General features: G+C 38.0%; 1 protein-coding gene across 4 annotated transcripts; it reads left to right on the forward strand.

Moving 5' to 3' along the window:
- The first annotated feature begins 4157 nt into the window (after positions 1-4157).
- Positions 4158-18142, forward strand: C33H3orf85 (chromosome 33 C3orf85 homolog). Of its 4 annotated transcripts, XM_025418095.3 has the most exons (4): positions 4158-4204; positions 4305-4357; positions 16146-16279; positions 17697-18142. In XM_025418095.3, exons 2-4 carry the CDS (start codon positions 4309-4311, stop codon positions 17784-17786), a joined length of 273 nt encoding a protein of 90 aa, XP_025273880.1. In that variant the 5' UTR covers positions 4158-4204; positions 4305-4308; the 3' UTR covers positions 17787-18142. The 4 variants fall into 4 exon arrangements, 3 of the variants coding, with proteins under 3 accessions (XP_025273880.1, XP_048961429.1, XP_048961430.1); XR_007407995.1 differs by lacking the exons at positions 4158-4204; positions 4305-4357; positions 17697-18142 and adding exons at positions 13754-14067; positions 16856-17030; XM_049105472.1 differs by lacking the exons at positions 4158-4204; positions 4305-4357 and adding an exon at positions 15549-15709.
- The last annotated feature ends 518 nt before the right edge of the window (positions 18143-18660 follow it).

Here is an 18660-nt window from a genome sequence, read left to right on the forward strand (position 1 = left end):
GGCTGGCTCAGTTGGTAAAACATGTAACTCTAGATCTCGGGGTTGTGAGTTCAAGCCCCCCTTTGGGTATAGAGATTCCTTGAAAATTAAAAAAGAATCTTTGAAAATAAGTAAATAAACAAAAGTAGTTTCTGCATCATACCAACCGAGTCATAATGTACCACCATGGGCCTTCTCAAAGCTACTTTCTGCATGTAGCACAAGACCTTATGGAAACCCTTACTCCTTCTTGGAACGTAGTTGCTATGACATTCTCTGCCTCAATAGCCAGCTATGATGAGATATTCCATCCATCCCAGAAGAGTAAGTGTATCCCTAAATTGAGGTTTGACCTGATAATGATGGCATCTTAAACTCTTAGACTATCAATGACAACAAACTCATTGCAGTCAAATCAGTTTAAAACTGACTTGTTTTGTTCCCACATAGCAATTCTTCAAAAATCTCAAGTAATCTCATAAGAAGAAGTCCTATCACAGGTTTATTTTCAATTGTGAACACGGTCAAAAGTTTAGTACAATGTTTAAAAGGGTGAGTATCCTCTCCTCCAACATGTTGGTGGACTCTTCACCTTTTATTGATGCCGATGATGTCACTAAATGATGCGAGCCTGCACCATGCCCTTCATCACTTCTTATCAGAATTTTATAAATGAACACTGCATTCTCCAGAGCTTTGCAGTTTATTGGATCTGATTGTATTGCTGGCATGACAAAGCAGAAACCAAGTTGTTTGCTCCGTGGTAAAATAAAGTTTTCCTTCTTTTCTTTTTTCTTCTTTAAATTGTTTTTATAATACTGGATTTGATCTCACATTTTTTTCACATTTATATTTCATTGATATGAAAAAGACCATGGGAGCTTACCAAGGTCCATTGTGTCATATTAAAATAATAATTTCTAAGTATAAATCATCAAAGTTATAAACAGACTCCATTGATGAGCTTCATTAATTCATGCCACTTGATCTTTGTATTTCTCAAAGATAGATATTCCAATTTCATTTCAAAGAGCATTTCCATGTCTTTATAATTAAATATTGCCAATTTTCATGCATCTAACTTTTTTCCTTTATAGATCATAAGAAGAGGCAAGCTCTGGGAAACACTATTTAAAACCCAAGCAGCAACATAAAAACAAAACTGCTACATTATACTTGCCTTTTTACAGCCAGTCGGATAAGGTTGTAATACTGATAGGCCAGTGCAGGAAAATACTGATTCGATTTAACGTAGTTGCGTTTAATTTGAATCAGTTGATTCAATTCAGTTCAATCATGTTTATTGAGGGCTATTATATGATAAGCACCCTGCTAGGCATCGAAGGCATACAAATAGGAGTAAGATGCAGAAGCAGCTTTCAGAAAGAATCCACTCAGGAACACTGAAATACACATATGAAACCACGCATAGTACAGGGAGACATGGCCCAACTGCCAAAGGATGCAGATGTGAGAAAGAGAAGCCAAATTTGATTTGGGGAATCAGAGAAGGCTTCGTTCACCAGGAAGGACAATGTTTTCTGGCTCAAACAGGATCTCGTATGATACATAATCACTGTGAAATTGAGTTGCCCAAGCCACCTTCACCTGTAGACCACACTGGGGTCTCAGTCACCTAATTTGTTTCATTTCACTGGTTTGTGCCTCTCAGCCACGCAGTCGCTCCACTTCTGCTGCAGAGTTTCACCCTGTAATTTTTTATTTTATTTTATTCTATTTTATTTTTATTTTTATTTATGTGACAGAGAGAGAGGGAGAGAGCACAAGCAGGCAGAGTGTCAGGCAAAGGGAGAGGGAAAAGCAGATCCTTCTGAGCAGGGAGTCCGATGCGGAGCTCGATCCTAAGACCCTGGGATCGTGACCTGAGCCGAAGGCAGACGTTTAACCAACTGACCACCCAGATGCCCCTTACCCTGTAATTTCTGAATGCTCTTTGGACAAGTTATAAATTCTCTTTGAGCCTCAATTTACTCATCTGTAAAATAATAATAATGCTTTCATCATTGCATTGTCATGAGGATTAAATGAGACAATATATATAAAGTTCACAGAAAGGCCATTGTTATTTTATACTTGCATTCTACATCCCAACCAAAATAACAGACTAATAACCTCTTTTGTGAGAAGAGTAGGGTGAAAGAGATGGGGGCAACCCTGTCCCCACCCTTATTCCCACTCCAGGCAAGCTTCACTTCAGTTCCAAAAGTTGAAGAATAATGGATGGAAGAAAAGAGGCGAAGATGAATTCCTCCTTTGAGTGAGTATACTTCTTGTTATAAAAATACTCTTCTTTTGATTTTCCTAAGATTTTTCTAGTCTATGACATAATGACATATTTATACCTCTCCATCAAATAAAAAACAAGAATCACAGAAATGTGGCCACAGCTGGACACATAGATGGACACATGGGATAAGCTGCCAAAATTTCACCATGCCTATTTCCAAATATCTGTCTTCCCAAACCTTCTATCAGTAATTAGAGGTGTAACTCTCAACAAGGTAGACCCAGGTTTCTAAGATAGATAAGAAAGTTATTTTCTACCACTTTTATATCTCTATACCTGTTTGTTTCAGATTGCATAATTTTGATGAGACTGGCTAACAGATGCATGATTTGCTGTTAAGAATAAATTGTATAATAATAAATTGATTTAGTTAACTGTTAATCATGCCACAGAAAAGGGTAGTTGTTTAAAAAATCAAATTTTATTTTTTTTAAGATTTTATTTGTTTATTTATGAGAGAGGCAGAGACACAGGCAGAGGGAGAAGCAGCCTCCCTGCAGGAAGCCCAATGCAGGACTCGATCCCAGGACCCTGGGATCACGACCTACACTAAAGTTTCAACCGCTGAGTCACCCAGGCGCCCCTAAAACTCAAATTTTAAAAAAGTGTCCTGGTTTTATTCATTGTGAATTTTTGTTGGAAACACATTCCATAATGCAGTTAAACATTCCTTTGTCATTTTTTTAAGTGTTTGTTTGTTTGTTTGTTTTTACTTTGAGAGAGAGAGAGAGCATGAGCGAGGGTAGAGGAGTGGCAGAGAAAAAAGAAGCAGCAGACTCTCTGCCAGAGCCTGATGCAGGACCCAATCCCAGGATCCTGGGGGATCATGACCTGAGCGGAAGTCAGACACTTCACGGCTTCACCGTCTGAGCCACTCAGGCACCCCACACATTCCTTTGTCTTTAAACATTTTGTTTTGAGATGTGTAGAACCACATGCATTTGTAAGAAATAATAGAGAGATCCTGTGTGCCCTTCAGTCAATTACTCCCAATGGTAACATCTTGCAAAACTATAATGCAATATCACAACCAAGACTTTGACATTGATGCGATGCACTGATCCTATGCAGATTTCCCCAGTTTTAGGTGTACTTATTTGCATGTATGTATCTGAGACATCTGTATTTGGTCCTGTGCAATTTTATCACATTTATGTTTGGGTCTACCACCACCGCAGCTAAGATACCAAGTAGTTCTATTATTATGAGGGTCCCTCATACTGCCCCTTATAACTTCTTCCATCCCTTTCCATGCCTAACCCCTAGCAACCACTAATCTATTCATTATTTCCATAATTTCATCATTTCCAAGAAAGTTACATAAATGGAATCATGCCATATTTGACCAGTTGGGACCCATCACCCATCATAATTCCCCTGAGATTCCTCTAAGTTGTTGTGTCTATCAGTAATTTTTACTCTATCGTTACTGTAATTCATGGTATAGAAGCATTTCGGTATGTTAAACACTCGGCTGTCAAGGACATCTGGGTTGTTTCCACTTCTTGCCTACTACTGATAAAAATGTAGTGAAACATTCTCGTACAAGTTTTTGTATGAGCATAAGTTTTCATTTCTCTGAGACAAATGCCCAGTCGTGCAATTGCCGGGTTGTATGGTAATTGCGTGCTCAGATTTATAAGAAACTGCCAAATTCTTTTTCAAAGTGACTGTACCATTTTATATTCCCACCAGCAATGTATGAGTGATTCAGTTTTTCCACCCTTTTTTTTTTTTTTACATTGTATGACATTAGTCTGGATGGATGATAAAATTAGTAAGTAAATACATGGCCCATATAAGAAGCTCGTAAAAAGTCAGTCCAAAAAGTCCAAAGGGTAAAAAGACGGGAGTCATATAAAAAAGCCATCTTAAGCAACGGCCTCTCTGACTTATCTCAGCTCACAGGGCTGCCAGGTATGCAGCAAATGCTTCATAGTCCTGGAAAGTAGCCGGTGTGCCCTGAAGCTTTGCTTGGTCTAAATTAAAATAAATAAATCTTTTCTTTTCAAAACAGGATTATGGCCTATAAAATGCTTCAAGTAGCCCTGTGTTCAACATTGCTTATAGGTAAGAATCCATTTCTTTTTTATTTATCATGTCTTTTACAAAGATTAGGTTGACAGATAACCCCTTTTGACTTTTTCAAAGAAATGAACAGATAGGTTTTATCCACAGATCAATTCTAGAACATTAGGACAACCAAACTATCGTGTCATGCTATGATTTTGAACATGTTAGTGTTAATTGTGTGTGATCATTTTATTTCTATGTATTAACGTATTAATGTGTCACTATTGCTAAGAAATCTATTTAAGGGTTGCCTCCAAAGAAGTACTCTTGTGTCCTTGAACAAAGAAAAATTTTAAATGCTTTTTAGAAACTGTAATACTTACATAGTACCATTATGTGGAGACCTCAAGGTACTTTGAGAGTGTGAATTCATTAACCTTTAGAGCAAGCTGTAGCTCAGAGAAGTGGTGTTTTAAAGACAGATCAAGGAAGGCACTGAAGGTCAGATGATTTGCTGCCAAATTGACCCAATAATTCAGTGACTTATATCTGAATGGAACTGAGAGTTCATTTGTTTTTCTTGTAACCAAAACTGAAAATACTTACAAAGGTGTAAATTATTTTCACAGTTAAATCTCTACAATTTATATATACTTTGATATGATGCTTAAATAAGAATAAATTTCTACCTTTATGATAAACTTGAGGCCCATGCAAAAAAGTTACATATTTTTCTTGAGGTGCACAGACACAGACACACAGAGATGTGTGTGTCCTAAATAAAAGGATATAGGTATATACCTAGAATATGAATCTAGATATGTGGGCATATATGTATGTGTATATAACTAGCCTTATATTCTTAAGCATGTAAATAATTTTGATAAATCATTTTAATTACCAATGTTATACTTTGCATTTGGGACATGTTTAAATAAATGATTTAGAAATTTTTAGCCAAGTTATTATTAGGCAATTATCATCAAGATGTGTAATCATACCCGGTTACAGCCCACCTCTCCAGATGAAGAAAGTGAGGCTGGTTCAGTTTAAGTGAGTGTATGAGGAGCACACTGTAAATTGAAGTCATGGGCTAGTTATAATCCATCAGTTATTGCTTTGCTTTACCTGCTGATCCATGCAGTTGGCTTTAGAGTGGGTGATGGTGTATTAGCGCAAGGCTAAAAGCACTGCTGCTGGTCTACATTCACCTGTGAACGTGCAGGGTCAAAGATATCTGGCAAAAAAAAAAAAAAAAAAAATCTGGCAAAAGGGAATTTGTGCTGCAAAATGACTTTTAGAGACTTTAAAAAAAAAGATTTTATTTATTTATTTGAGAGAAAGAGAACATAAGCAATGCGGAGGGGTGGAGGGAGAAGTAGACACTCTGCTGAGGAGCCCAACTCTAGACTCGATCCCAGGACGCTGAGATCATGACTTGAGCTGAAGGCAGATGCTCAATCTGCTAAGCCACCCAGGAGCTATTTTATTTTATTTTATTTTATTTTATTTTATTTTATTTTATTTTTTATTTTATTTTATCTTATCTTATCTTATTATTTTATTTTATTTTATTTTATTTTATTTTATTTTATTTTATTTTATTTTATTTGAAAGCCCTTTTAGGGACAGTCTTCCTTCCTTCCTTCCTTCCTTCCTTCCTTCCTTCCTTCCTTCCTTCCTTCCTTTCTTTTTTCTTTCTTTCTTCTTTCTAAGATTTTATTTATTTATTTATTTATTTATTTATTTATTTATTTATTTGGGACACAGAGAGAAAGGCAGAGGCAGAGGGAAAAGCAGGCTCCCTTTTGGGAACTTGATGCAGGACTTGATCCCAGGATCCTGGGATCACAACCTGAGCCAAAGGCAGATGCTCAACCACTGAGCCACCCAGGCCATTTTAGGGACTTTCCTAAGAAACAAGTCAGAATTAAGTTTAGCTCCAGCTGAGATACAAATATGTCTATCTAGAAAGATAACTGGTTTGACTGACTTCACTTAAAACACAAATAAATAAAATTATGTGGTGAGAGTTCGTGAAATAATAAGTTGAGAATTAGAGCCTAAGGACAGAGGAACATTGACAAGGTGGGGTTAGCCCTTCAGATCTCAGGAAAGAAGCCTCTCCTGCATGTAGGCTGAGTACATGGAAGTCGTTAGAACCAGATTCATTTGTTACACTAATAATTTGTTTAACTGACACTTTCTAAATCATACAGCTCTCAAGTAGGAAATCCTAGCTTGGGTCAACTTTCTTCCCTTTTTCTCTCCCTCCCATTTTTCATTTAAGAATGCTACCTATTGATCTACACTTCCCTGGAAACTTCTACTTATCATAAGAAAATAACCATCTTTAAAAGTTTGTTTTTATATTTAAAAAAAGTTTTCTCCATTACAGATTAATTGTCTAACAAATTACTTTTGTCTAGAACTTAATTTGAAGCAAATAGGGAAAAGATCTCATTATCCATTTTCCTAATGGGAATGCTGAAGCCAAAAATGATGAAGAAACTTCCCCAAGTAATTACATTTATAAACACAATCCTCAAATCATTTTATTGATTTTCTTAAAATAGTAATTTATACACATAGGAACTGGTTCCTCGGTCAGAGAATTAGAAATCCGAGTGTCATGATTTGATTAAAAAACAAAAACAAAAACCCTCTCTTCAGCATTTAGGTCAAGAATTGCCTTCTATAATAAACCCAGCAAGCATTAATACTACTCTTTTAAGTCTTTATTCTGTGGGCAGGGGTTTTCCATATGTTACTTTAAGTCAACTCTCATAATCACTCTGCAAATAAGTATTATGATTTTCATTGTATAAGGGAATTTTGGCTTAGAGAAGTTAAGTGAGCTGTACAGCTAATCCATGGTGGATGCTGGACTCATGTGCAAATTCTACAGCTAGCTCTTCCGGTAACAAAACCCTTCTTTCATCTAAACAAACTGTCCCCCCCAAAAATAAATAAACAAATAAACAAACAAACTGTCCCCTTGGTGCTGCCATGCTAGATATGGAATATGTAGCTATGGTATAGGCAAAGGAGCACACAACAAGACCTCCTCATGAAAAAGGAATAAAGCCAGTATCACAGCCATTGGTTCTACAAGAACAAGCCAGGAGTTAGGGAGCTGGGTGACTTTAGGTGAATAAACAGAGCCACACTGAGATATAACCAGAAGCCTTCTATGGCAGTTTCTAGTTGTGGTGAGGGTAAACAGAAGTCCTAAACTCATATGTTCCACCTCCATAGGACACTCATCAAAATCAAACAGCCCCATTTCACACAAAGAAGACATATGGAAAATACACATATTTGGAAAGTATTTCACAGAGTAAATAAACCAGTGAAGTTGACCCATATGTGAGACAATTTGGAGGTTCGTGCCCATATTGTTGACCTGTGATCAGATCACATGAAGTGCAAGCATGTCTTCTGGTTTTAGACAGGGGAAGTGAACTGCCTTTTGCCTGTTTCTCTAGCATTACTCTAGCTCTTACTTTTCACCCTACACCTAGTAACCAAGAGCAATTTGTCCTGAAGGTTTTTGTTTCTCTGAGTCGTTGGGTTGGTTTGGTGTTTTGTTTTTAAAGATTTTATTTATTATTTATTCACGAGAGGCAGAGACATAGGTAGAGGGAGAAGCAGGTTCCCTGCATGGAGCTTGATGCAGGACTCGATCCTAGGACCCTAGGATCACACCCTGACCCAAAGGCAGATGCTCAACCACTGAGCCACCCAGGCGTCCCAGCTTGGGTTTTTGAGATAACAGCTTTTAAGCTCACATTTTCTTCCCCTTGACCCACTCGGCCCCGCCAGTGCTTGCAAGTTTGCCTTTAGCACCATCCATGGAAGGAAGGGCCCTTCCCAGTTACCCAGCCACCCCTCCCCCCTTCACTGCCCCATTCCTTGAAGAGTCTATATTTCTGGATATAGTTTTGCTTTTTTTTTTATAAGAACTCATTCTTAATTTTATCTACTCACTTTGGCTTCAGATTGATCGATGTTCTCAAGAAAGCAAGTAGTGAGAATAACCTGGGAAATATCTCAGTTAGAGAAAAATATCATTGCCTATGACTAGATCCGTTGAGCTCTCTGGGTGTTGCCGAAAAGCCATCTATTTTCCTGCCCACATTGCATCATTTGTCATGGCACTGGAGTTGGAAATTCCATCAACACACACAGGCAATGACCCAGAAGGGGTTACTATTGACTCATATAAAACACTGTCTTTCGTGAGTTACACATTTTGCTGCCCACAAAATCAAAAGTTAATAAAAGATCTACCAGGTCCAAAACATGCCTCAGGGAATGACATGGTAGTGCATGTGAGCACGTGTGTGGGTGTATGTTAGCACGTTGAGAGCAGGTCAAGACAGACTGAACTCCAACTCAAGCAACACTAGCTCCTGTTTACTTTGCAAAGTAGTCAACACACCAGCAATTGTAACGTCACTAAAACCAAAGTTCCCTGAGTTAAAAGTTCATTTACAAAATACGAAAGCATTTCATTAACAGTTTAGTAAAACCATGGGATTTGAGAGCTGGTCCCCAAGTTCAGTGTCTCTTTCTTCCTTTCCAGCTGACTTTCATCCATCCTGCCCTCTGTCTTTTTACTTCTCTGTTCCCTTTCCCCATGGCTTTTCACCTTTCGTAACCTTTCATTTTTGTAACTTCCCTTCTTTGTCTCTCCTTTCTTTGATTTCTTTTCTTGATTTCTCCTGTTTCCTTCTTTCTGTCTCAAACCCCAAATTTCTTCTCTCTCATTCTCTCTCATTAATTTTAATCTCAATTGCAGCAAAGTGAGAGAGCCTATTATACTAAATATAGCTCTTCTGTCTTCTGCCATAAATTTTTGGGTCAGTGATGAAAATTTAGAGTGGGAAGAAAAAGATAACTATTTTATAACAAAAATTATTTACTTAGCCCAGAGAATAAAAGATTCAACTTTAAACATATGAACCTAAACATGACATGTACTTGAATCACTCACAAAATTATAAAATTTCTCCTACACTTAGAGCGATCTTTGAAAATTTTGCCATATTGCCAAGATGCCTGTATATACTTTTTCCTGATCCTCTTTTGTATTTAATCCCTAGTGACCATTTATACTTTGTTTTAATACTTAATTTATGTGCTTGAGCATTTATTTCGTCTTTTTTTTCTAAAGACATAGACATGTTACAGGAAGTGACTAAAACTCAGTGAAATAAAAATAGTAAACAATAACTGTTATTCTTTAACTGCTTATGCTGAATGCTAAGTGCTTTGTGTTCAGCATCCCATACCGAGTATTTTTAAGCTTGTAGCAGGACTGTCATGCTTATTCTCCATCTCTGGCACCAGGCATCAAGTACCACTACAAATAGCAGCGTCACCTCACCTCTCCGGGAAATAGCTAGCTATGGCCCATCCTGTGGATTTGCTGGTCATTTTTGTGTCTTCTACCCCTGCTAAATCCCATCACATTTATTCACAGACATACAATTCCTTCCCTCATGTAACTGCCTATGAATATTCACAGCTGTGGCTTTCCAGGGATGACAGGCTCTTATTGGCTGGAGTGCCCAGTCTGTGCTATATTTTTTTTTCCTATTTCTTAGTGAGGCTCTGAGACAATAGACCTGTTGTCTGACACATAGAACTCCTGTCCCCTTTCTTGGCCTGCTTTTGATCTAGTTGAAAAATAAATCAAAGATGATCATAGAAGGCAATCAATTCCCTTTATTACTGGGAAAGGCTAATTTGGAATATATAGCAGTGTAAGATAGAAAGGGCCTGCTGACTGGACCCCAGAATTTGGCAAATTTCATCTCCGGTTGCAGGTTGTGGAACCAGAAGAGAAAGTGTGATCTCTGAGCGCAGCTAACTCTCAAGAGGAAGAAGTAGGAGCTGACTGGACATGCCAAGTTATGCCTCTTGGACCTACCAGTTACCTGGGGCACTGCCCCTTCCGAGGGGCACTGTCTACAAAGGGGAGATGAGTGGTTAGAGGCTACTCTAAAAGAGCTCCCTCCACAGAGAAGAAAACAGGACTCTGCCCTCAGACTCTGTCCTTGGATTCTGTATCTTAACATTTCACATCAGGCTTTCCGGAACCTTTTTAGCAGATAGGTTCCTACCACGAGGATCATCTTCATGGTCACGTGCACAGTATAAAGACTATTCAGTTATGACTCCACTATCAAATTTAAAGACTCTTTTTCAGCCCTCCCTGGGTGATAGCAAAATAGGGAAGCATTCCATTTCTAACTATACATCTTCCATTACCAGCATGCTGCTCCTCAGCCCATGATGGGTTCTCATCTCTGTGTGTAACGTGAATACATTTTTACTTGTATTGCTTTAATTATTGGCTAGATCTATTCTGACTTCTCTTTCACTTATTTCTGTCTCTCTCAGTGCTGAATTTCTCAGCATGTGAGCTCCTTGACAGTACTAGGAGCTGTACCCATTAAGCAAATTCTACATATTTTGATGCCCTAATATCATGCAGAGAAAGTAGTTTTCAATTAATGACCTATTGATTATGAATACATTCCAGTTAAAAATATCAGAGGCACAAGACATCTTAGTTAGCTTCCTATGATCCATCCCTGTTTTACAGAGTAGGAAACGGGGGTGGGGGGTAGGAGTAACCAACTAATGACCCAACTAATCACTGGCAGGGCCAGGATAAGACTTCCCATCTCTGATCCTTCTTGGTTTGTGTGGCAAGAGCTGTGATCTCCAACGTCTCCACATTCTGAAGTGTCTGCCTCATTTTGACTCACAGAATTTTCTGCAGAGGATATTTGAGACATGTTTAGATAGCAGAACTAAGCTTGACAGATCCTATTAAAACTACTATGATATGGGATGAAAGGAAGGAGGGTGTGTAGGGAGTTGGAAAGAAAAAAGAGGGAGATTTTTTTTTATAGCTTATGATTCTAACTTTTAAAAAAAGACATTAACCTGGCTGATACTGCCTACATTAAAAAAAAATTTAAAAACCAACAAACTAATAAAAGTCAGGGTTCAGTTTTCAAACCCCAGCAGTATTATATAGGCTTACAAACACAAACTCTGATCTTGCTCTCACTAACTTTCAAGGTTTGTCAGACAGGATGAAAAAGGGAGGAGAAGTTTCTCAAGCAGAGAGGATAATAGCGTGCCCTTCTGTATCACTTGCATTTTATTTCCAGCCCTGCCAATGACTTACTAGGTGACCTTGAGTGAGTCATTTCATCTCCGTGTGTCAATTTTCTCATTTGTAAAGTAGGACAATAAATACTACTTTCTGTCTCTCTTGTGGGTGATGCTATTATCGCCATCAATTAATATTTATTGGATGCCTGTTGGGCGCATAATGGTGAGGTAGGCGCTTTGTTCAGGGGCAGGGGGATGGGGAGGGGGAGATTATATCAGTGAAACATTTTCCGTGAGCAAAAAGAGAGAAGATTTACAAAAGACAGAATTATTAGAGCTGAAAATAGCTATGACTTATATTTTAAAGCATGCTTCTCTGTCAAGATTTATGTCATAGCATTTTTTTTCCCTTAGCGATTATACAATGCACCGGGACAACCACGGTACAGAATATTGGTTTTACTTTTGGATGATTCCAAGTAACACTACCTTAAGTGGTTACTGTACTTTATCTTGCTATAAATTATATTGTAAGCATAATTTATGTAGAGACATTTATTAGAGGGGCGCCCGGATGGCTCAGTCGGTTAAGTGGCCAACTCGATTTCAGCTCAGGTTGTGATCTCCAGGTCATGAGATTGAGCCTCTCTTCTCACTCTGCGCTCAGCAGAGAGTCTGCTTGGGTGTCTCTCTCCCTCTCCCTCTGCACCTCCCCCTGCTCCTTCACACTCTCTCTTTCTCTCTCAAGCAAATAAACAAATCTTAAAAAAAGAAATATTTATTAGATATCGATATTGGATCTTCTTTGCCTAAATACTCTCTTCATTTTGAAACCCCCCTCCTTTTTTTTTTAACAGAATATGAACACACTACACATGTCACACTGTAATTGACACCTTTTCTTCAAAGAGAATGAAGAGAAATCTGGAAGTCGCCTATGAACACATCTCAGTTAAAACCAGAACTTCAGTGCTGGTGGTTCTGCACCAGCGAGCCCAATGGATGAGTTCTCTATTCTGTTCCAATCAGCCCTGTCTTCCCATCCCTGGTGTCACTCACCTGATTCAGGCCCTACTTATCTCTCCACCAGACCATTACGAGAGGCTCCAACCTGTGTCTCTCACTGTCTTCCTTTTACCATCTGCTTTCTAACACGACTGACAAAGGAGTTTTCAAAAGTATCTGTGAATGGGTAAACAAAATGTTGGCATATAGGTACAAAATATTATTCAAGTTTCAAAAGGAATGAGATGCTTATATATGCTTCAACATGCAAATCTTGAAGATACTCTACTAAGTAAAATAAATCAGACACAAAGGGACAAAGAGTACATGATTCCTCTTACATGAGGTACCTACAATAAGCAAGTTCATGGAGATAGAAAGCTAATGGTGGTGACCAGGGGCTGGAGGAGAGAGTGATGGGAATTGTTAAAGGGTACTGAGTTTCCATTTAGGGAGAAGTTCTTGAGATAGTGATGATGATTGGAAAACACTGTGAATGTGCTTAATGCCACTAAACTATGCAATTAAAAGTGGTTAAAACGGTTTTATATAATGCATATTTTATCATAATCAAACAAAAAAATTGCAAGTAAATCTGGTCCTATCATTTTCTTGTTCAGAAATATTACTTGAAGAATAAAGTCCAACCTCCTTGATGTGACAGTAATAATCCTCCAACATTCTCTCTGACCACATGCACACCTCAGCTCTACCCTGCCATCACATTGGCAAAGTCGGGGTCACCAAATCTGAGCCTTACTGTGCTTCTCTGTTCCTTGGCTCACCAATCTTCTTCAGCCCGGAACACATGCTCTTTGCTTCCACTCCCTTCTTCCTAACTGTGGAGACATTCCATAAGCATGAAAGCTCAACTCAAAACCAATTTCTCCATGCTACCTCCATGCCAATATCAGAACTAATCACTCCTCCTTCAAACTGTGTGGTCATAGTATATTTCCTTATAAATTATTTATGAACTCTGAATATCATGTGAGTTACTTAGCGGCAAGGGTTGTTTTTTGTTTCTCTTTCTATGCAATGAGGATTATCAGAGCAAGTAGAGATCTCATGGCACAAAATTTGTGTAAGCTTAGAAGCCAGTTTCTTCTTCTATTTGTGGACTCACTTGCTTCATCTGGGGCTCAGGTCTGGTGGTTAGCAGTTTATCCTGACATCAGTAGGCACTCATAATGCATTGTATTAGTTATCTACTATGACCTAACAACCTCTCCAAACCGTAGCAACTTAAAATAATCAATGCTTATTATTTTACAGTTTCTAGGAATTTGGGAGTGGCTTAGGTCACAGATTGTGACTCAGGCTCTCTCATGAGATAACAGTATAGACGTCAGTGAGGACTGTTGTGATCTGAAGGCTTAACTGGAATGAAAGCATCCAGTTCCCAGGTGGTTTGTTTGTATGACTGTTGGTGGGAGGATTCAGTTCCTTGACAGGCTGCTTGAGTGTCCTCACAACATGGTAGTGGTCTTCCATTAGAGCAAGTGATCCAAGAAAGGCACAAGGCAGGAGCTGTAACACCTATTTTGTGCTAGCCACAGAAAGCACACACTGTCATTTCCACAGTTCCAGGGTCTGCCCTACTGAATGAAAGAAGACCACAGAAGGTATGGATACCAAGAAGGCAGTGGTCTTTGGGGGACATCTTAGAGGATGGCTTCCCCAGGCATGCTAGCTTAGTTATATTGAATTAGATGACCTAGAAGCAGGACACTATTACTTCTATCATCTGTTACTAATATCTTCTGAAAGTTGACTTTTGCCTTTCTTTTTAAACCATGAATAACTAAAATTGTTAACCCCCTATTCATAGAGAATATGTGTAAGTCATTTTTCTACCCTCCATCACTAGTGTTTTGCACCTAGAGGCAGCCTGAGTGATGTATAACATCCACAGAGGTTGTCATTTTCAATAAGTAGGTAGTTAAAACTAGAACTTAGCAGGGTAACAAATTAAGCTAAAAGTAATAGAGCTAATAATTAGAGCCCTGCTTAGTACTCAAGGTCAAGCTTGGAAAAGCATGATATCATAGGAAATGTATAAGTAATGATTGTCTCTTTTCTATAAATGCATAAGACTAATATTATTATTATTATTTAGTAGTAGTAGTACTACTACTATTACTGCTGCTGCTGCTTTTCTTTGGCCCCAAGCCTTCCCGTCTCTTAGTTATAATATCGCACAGTGGCTTTAAAGGGAGAATTCCATCTCCCCTTCCTACTAGCTATGTGGCCTTGAACATAGTATTTAACTTTTCCTGTGATATAGTTACCTTGTCTGCAAAATGAAATGATTGACAGTACTGCTCCTTAGGTTTGTTGTATTAAATAAGGTAGTTCAGGTATTTTTTAGCACAATGCTCAATAAATGTCAATTCTCATTATTATTTGTGTGTGTGTATATATATATATATATATATATATATACACACACACACACGCACAAGTAATTTAGCCACCTATAACCATTGTGTTCAGATATCTGTTTTACAGATTCCCAGTGCCACACCATTCCTCCAGCTTAAAATCGAAAGTCTTTCTCCTCCTATCCCACTAAATTTAATCTTTTCTTTAAGGAATAGGTTCAGCAGTTTTTCTGACCATGAAAATGTCTGTTGGTGCCTCAGAGCCCCAAAGCTCAATAATGACACCTTCTCCTAAACTCCCTTGGCACAATCAAATCCTATGTTGCCTTGTTTTATTTTGAATCTTGGACTCCCTCATACCCTTGCCCTACAGAGGGGAGGTTTTGTATCTTATAGTTCACTATAACCCTGGTCAATAGAGTCTTATTAATGATGAAGCTTGGAGTACTGAACATGACATTTGTAATAAATGCTTATCACAAGCAATGAACAGATTGTATTGTTACCACAAATAGGTCAGGAGTGTATTCTTCCTTGATATTGATTCAGATTACAACTCTGAATGTGGTTGTGTTTTATCTGGAAATGAAAATACAATATAGACTTAAAATTTCAAGATACTAAAAATGTCTAGGTTTTAAAAACAATCATTTTTCTTCCTTAATCCTGGAGTGGGAAGGAATACAAAATGCAAACCTCTTCAATTCAATGACAGACCTATCAATACTAACAATTTAAGCCATGGTGCCAGATTTGGAAGCAGTCTACTTCAAACTGAAAGATATGTTTCTCTTTTGGAAGGCTCGGAAAGGAAGACTAAGATTGTTGACTGCCTGGTTTGAGCCAAATGGTTTACAACCATTAATAGAGCCAACCCTTTATGGTAATCCTATGTTATTGTGTTACTGTGTTATTACTATGCTTTTCTTTTCTTTCTTTTTTTTTTCTTTTTTTTTCTTTTTATATGCAAGAAAATTACAGCTAGGAGAAATTAAGCAACCTGTCCAAAAAAAGTGATAGAGCTAGAATTTGAATCCAGGTGTGTGGGCTCCCATGCAGGTACAGAAGGCTCTAAAAAATTTTTCCCATCTAGCACTAGCTTTGATGCTGCACTATATTGAGGACATGTAGGGTGATGATAGCACAGAGATAGAGGAAGGCTGAGGAGAAGTCACCTTTCTCCATGTATAGCTTTCTCAGGGCTCGCTTCTCAGGCACCCAACCTCCCAAAGGCCATAGCTGTGTCTCTTCAAAAGATAAACATTGAGATGTAAACTACTGCCCTAAAAGATGCTGTGCTCTTGGACTCTGAATTACAGGAGCATTGGGAGCACCATTTTTGTCGGAGGACCCAGCAAACCAGTTCCTACATCTCAAAAGACATATATATTTGCAGAATTACTGGGACCCAGATCACAATCCAAATATGTGGGGAAACACGCTGGCCGATCAGGTATTTGCATTAGAAACAACGCACCATCTCTATCTTGCTAAGTAGGCACTGCCACAGCAGGCATCAGCACACCACCAGCCCAACCTATGATTTTTTTCTCTCTAGCCACTCTGAGCTATACTTGACCTTTCCTCACCATAAAGTGACTTTTGTGCAGTAAACATCACGTCTTCCTCCAAGACTAAAATCAAATGCTTCCCTCCTTTCTGAAGCCTTACCCTTCTTTCCTGGGCTTCTTTTTTGCCCTTCTTTCTTTTCTCTCCTTTGCATGCCGTTCATGTGTGAATCGCTCTGTAACTATCACACTGGGATTAACTTGCCTTGTGCACCCAGCCTCCCTTACCTCGGCTACAGAAGTAAGGTGCACAACTTATCCATCAAGGTCATTATTCTCAAGAACTATCAAAATGACTGTTACTCGGTCTAATCTCAGTAGATTACTGCACGTTTGTGTAGGTGGATGAAAGAATCACAGTCACATTTTAGTTCCCTTTCAGTTATTCAACAGCTTATTTTCCACTGTGATAATTATGCAAACCCTTAATGTCATTCCTTCATTTGCTTGCCTTTGTACAGTTTTCTATTCATTTGGAAGTCTCACTTCAAGAGAAATAAAGAAGAAATGTACCTTAGCCAGTTTTATTCCATGTTTACTTTTTTGATGAAAGAAAACACTGAAACTCCAGGCCAAATGAAATTGCTGAATTGTCTGAGTATTTCAATTATTCATGATTTCCCTCTTAAAATTGAGCTGTTCAGAAAATAAAAATGTATAACAAATTAATTAATCCCTTCACTTGTTTGCCCTTTTACACATGTATCAGGTTCTATCATTACATTAGAGGGTTGTATAAAGTCATTTAAAAAAAAAATGACTGTCTTTGTTTTTCTGGGGCCTGGGTCCTGTCCTTACTCTGCATGGTTGAGTTTTAACTGGTCTACCAGGATTGGCTCATTGCTGGTTAGCATTTGCTGATGCAAACCACCAGCTTGAATAATGCATTTAGTTTTATGCATGTTTTTCTCCAACAAGCATCATTTAGAGATATTAAAACCAGACATTTGTTTATTTGGCAAATTAAATATTACATAAGCGGGTAGACTGTGTCTTCTTTATGGAATACTGAAATTTTCAAGTGTACTCCTGCCTATAATTATAGGCCAGTGCTATGATCAACTGACAAATATAATAGGACGCTGCCACATTGGTTCCTACAGTGGCCCCAAAATACTGGAAAACACTTAAGCACCAAGTATACAGGTCACTAAAAGTATGTTAACCAAACCTTATTTGGTATTATTCTTCCACTCTACTTCCTAATCTTTTAGGATTATCTGTACAATAACCCAAACACAATTGATATAACATGCACTCTCCATACTCACAGATCATGACTTGAAGTTTCTTTTGTTGCAGGTTCATGAAACATGGACTGCTTTGAAAACAACAGCAGAGTATTATCTGAATATGAATTCCTTCACTCTTGACGTATCCACTGCCCAGTAAATGTGCTTTGATGGTTCAACCAGGAGAGCAAAAATAGGGGAAGTCAACATGGCAATGAACCCAAACCATGGGCTTTGGAGACCTGGAGGCAAATCCATGCCACTCACAAGATTATTTCATACATCTGTCTCATGGAGCTGTTAAAGATTATTTAATATGTCCATCTCATAGAGCTGTTGAAAGGAGTAAATATGAAAACCCAAGTAGAATTAGAAGTTCTCAATAAATTATAGAAAACCTAGAATTAAAAGTCCTCAATAAATTATAGCTCTTAAAATGAGAACTAAAATAACATTTATAAAAAGGGGGCTTTTACGGAGAAGGAAATTAAAAACAAAAACATAATGTCTTTAAAACTCACTGTTGATAGTTTACTTTCCATTGCTTCCTTTTTGAGAGAGTTCACTAATTAAAGGAAGAGAGAACTCTCAAATGGAGTTGGTTCTCTCCTTTTTCTTCAATACTTTTCACTTTCTAAAGGCAGCCTATTTTAAAATAGTGCTTTTGAAACTTTTCCATCAAAGGTGTATTGCTGAGGGCAGTAGAGAATATCATCTTAACTCCTATTTGGGAGCAGATGATGACTGGGAACCCATTGGAAACATTCATCTATAAGTGCAAAGCCCTTAGGAGTTTTGTAAAATTTTGCAAGTTTTGCAGTCTAGTCCATAATATATTGATATTTATTTCAATTTGAAACAACACTTTTAACTTGCTGGCTAGGGATATTTATTATGGTTTTCAATAAAACTGAAAAATTGACTCTAAAGAAAAGTGGACTATATTTATGCTATAGTTTTCCATATGCCCATAAAATACCATTTCAGTACTCTAGTTTGAGGACTGAGGAGATGATATGACCAGTCACTTAGAT

Source organism: Canis lupus, chromosome 33 (assembly GCF_003254725.2).
Source record: "Canis lupus dingo isolate Sandy chromosome 33, ASM325472v2, whole genome shotgun sequence".
In the NCBI taxonomy this organism is placed as follows: Eukaryota; Metazoa; Chordata; class Mammalia; order Carnivora; family Canidae; genus Canis; species Canis lupus.

Excerpts from the sequence above, each read along its gene's own strand:
- C33H3orf85 (XM_049105472.1), top strand. The coding sequence starts at position 15,568 with ATGGTGCCAGATTTGGAAGCAGTCTACTTCAAACTGAAAGATATGTTT. Across the intron at positions 15,710-16,145 it reads AATAGAGCCAACCCTTTATG|GAGCATTGGGAGCACCATTT; the intron begins GTAATCCTATGT and ends TCTGAATTACAG. Across the intron at positions 16,280-17,696 it reads GAAACACGCTGGCCGATCAG|GTTCATGAAACATGGACTGC; the intron begins GTATTTGCATTA and ends CTTTTGTTGCAG.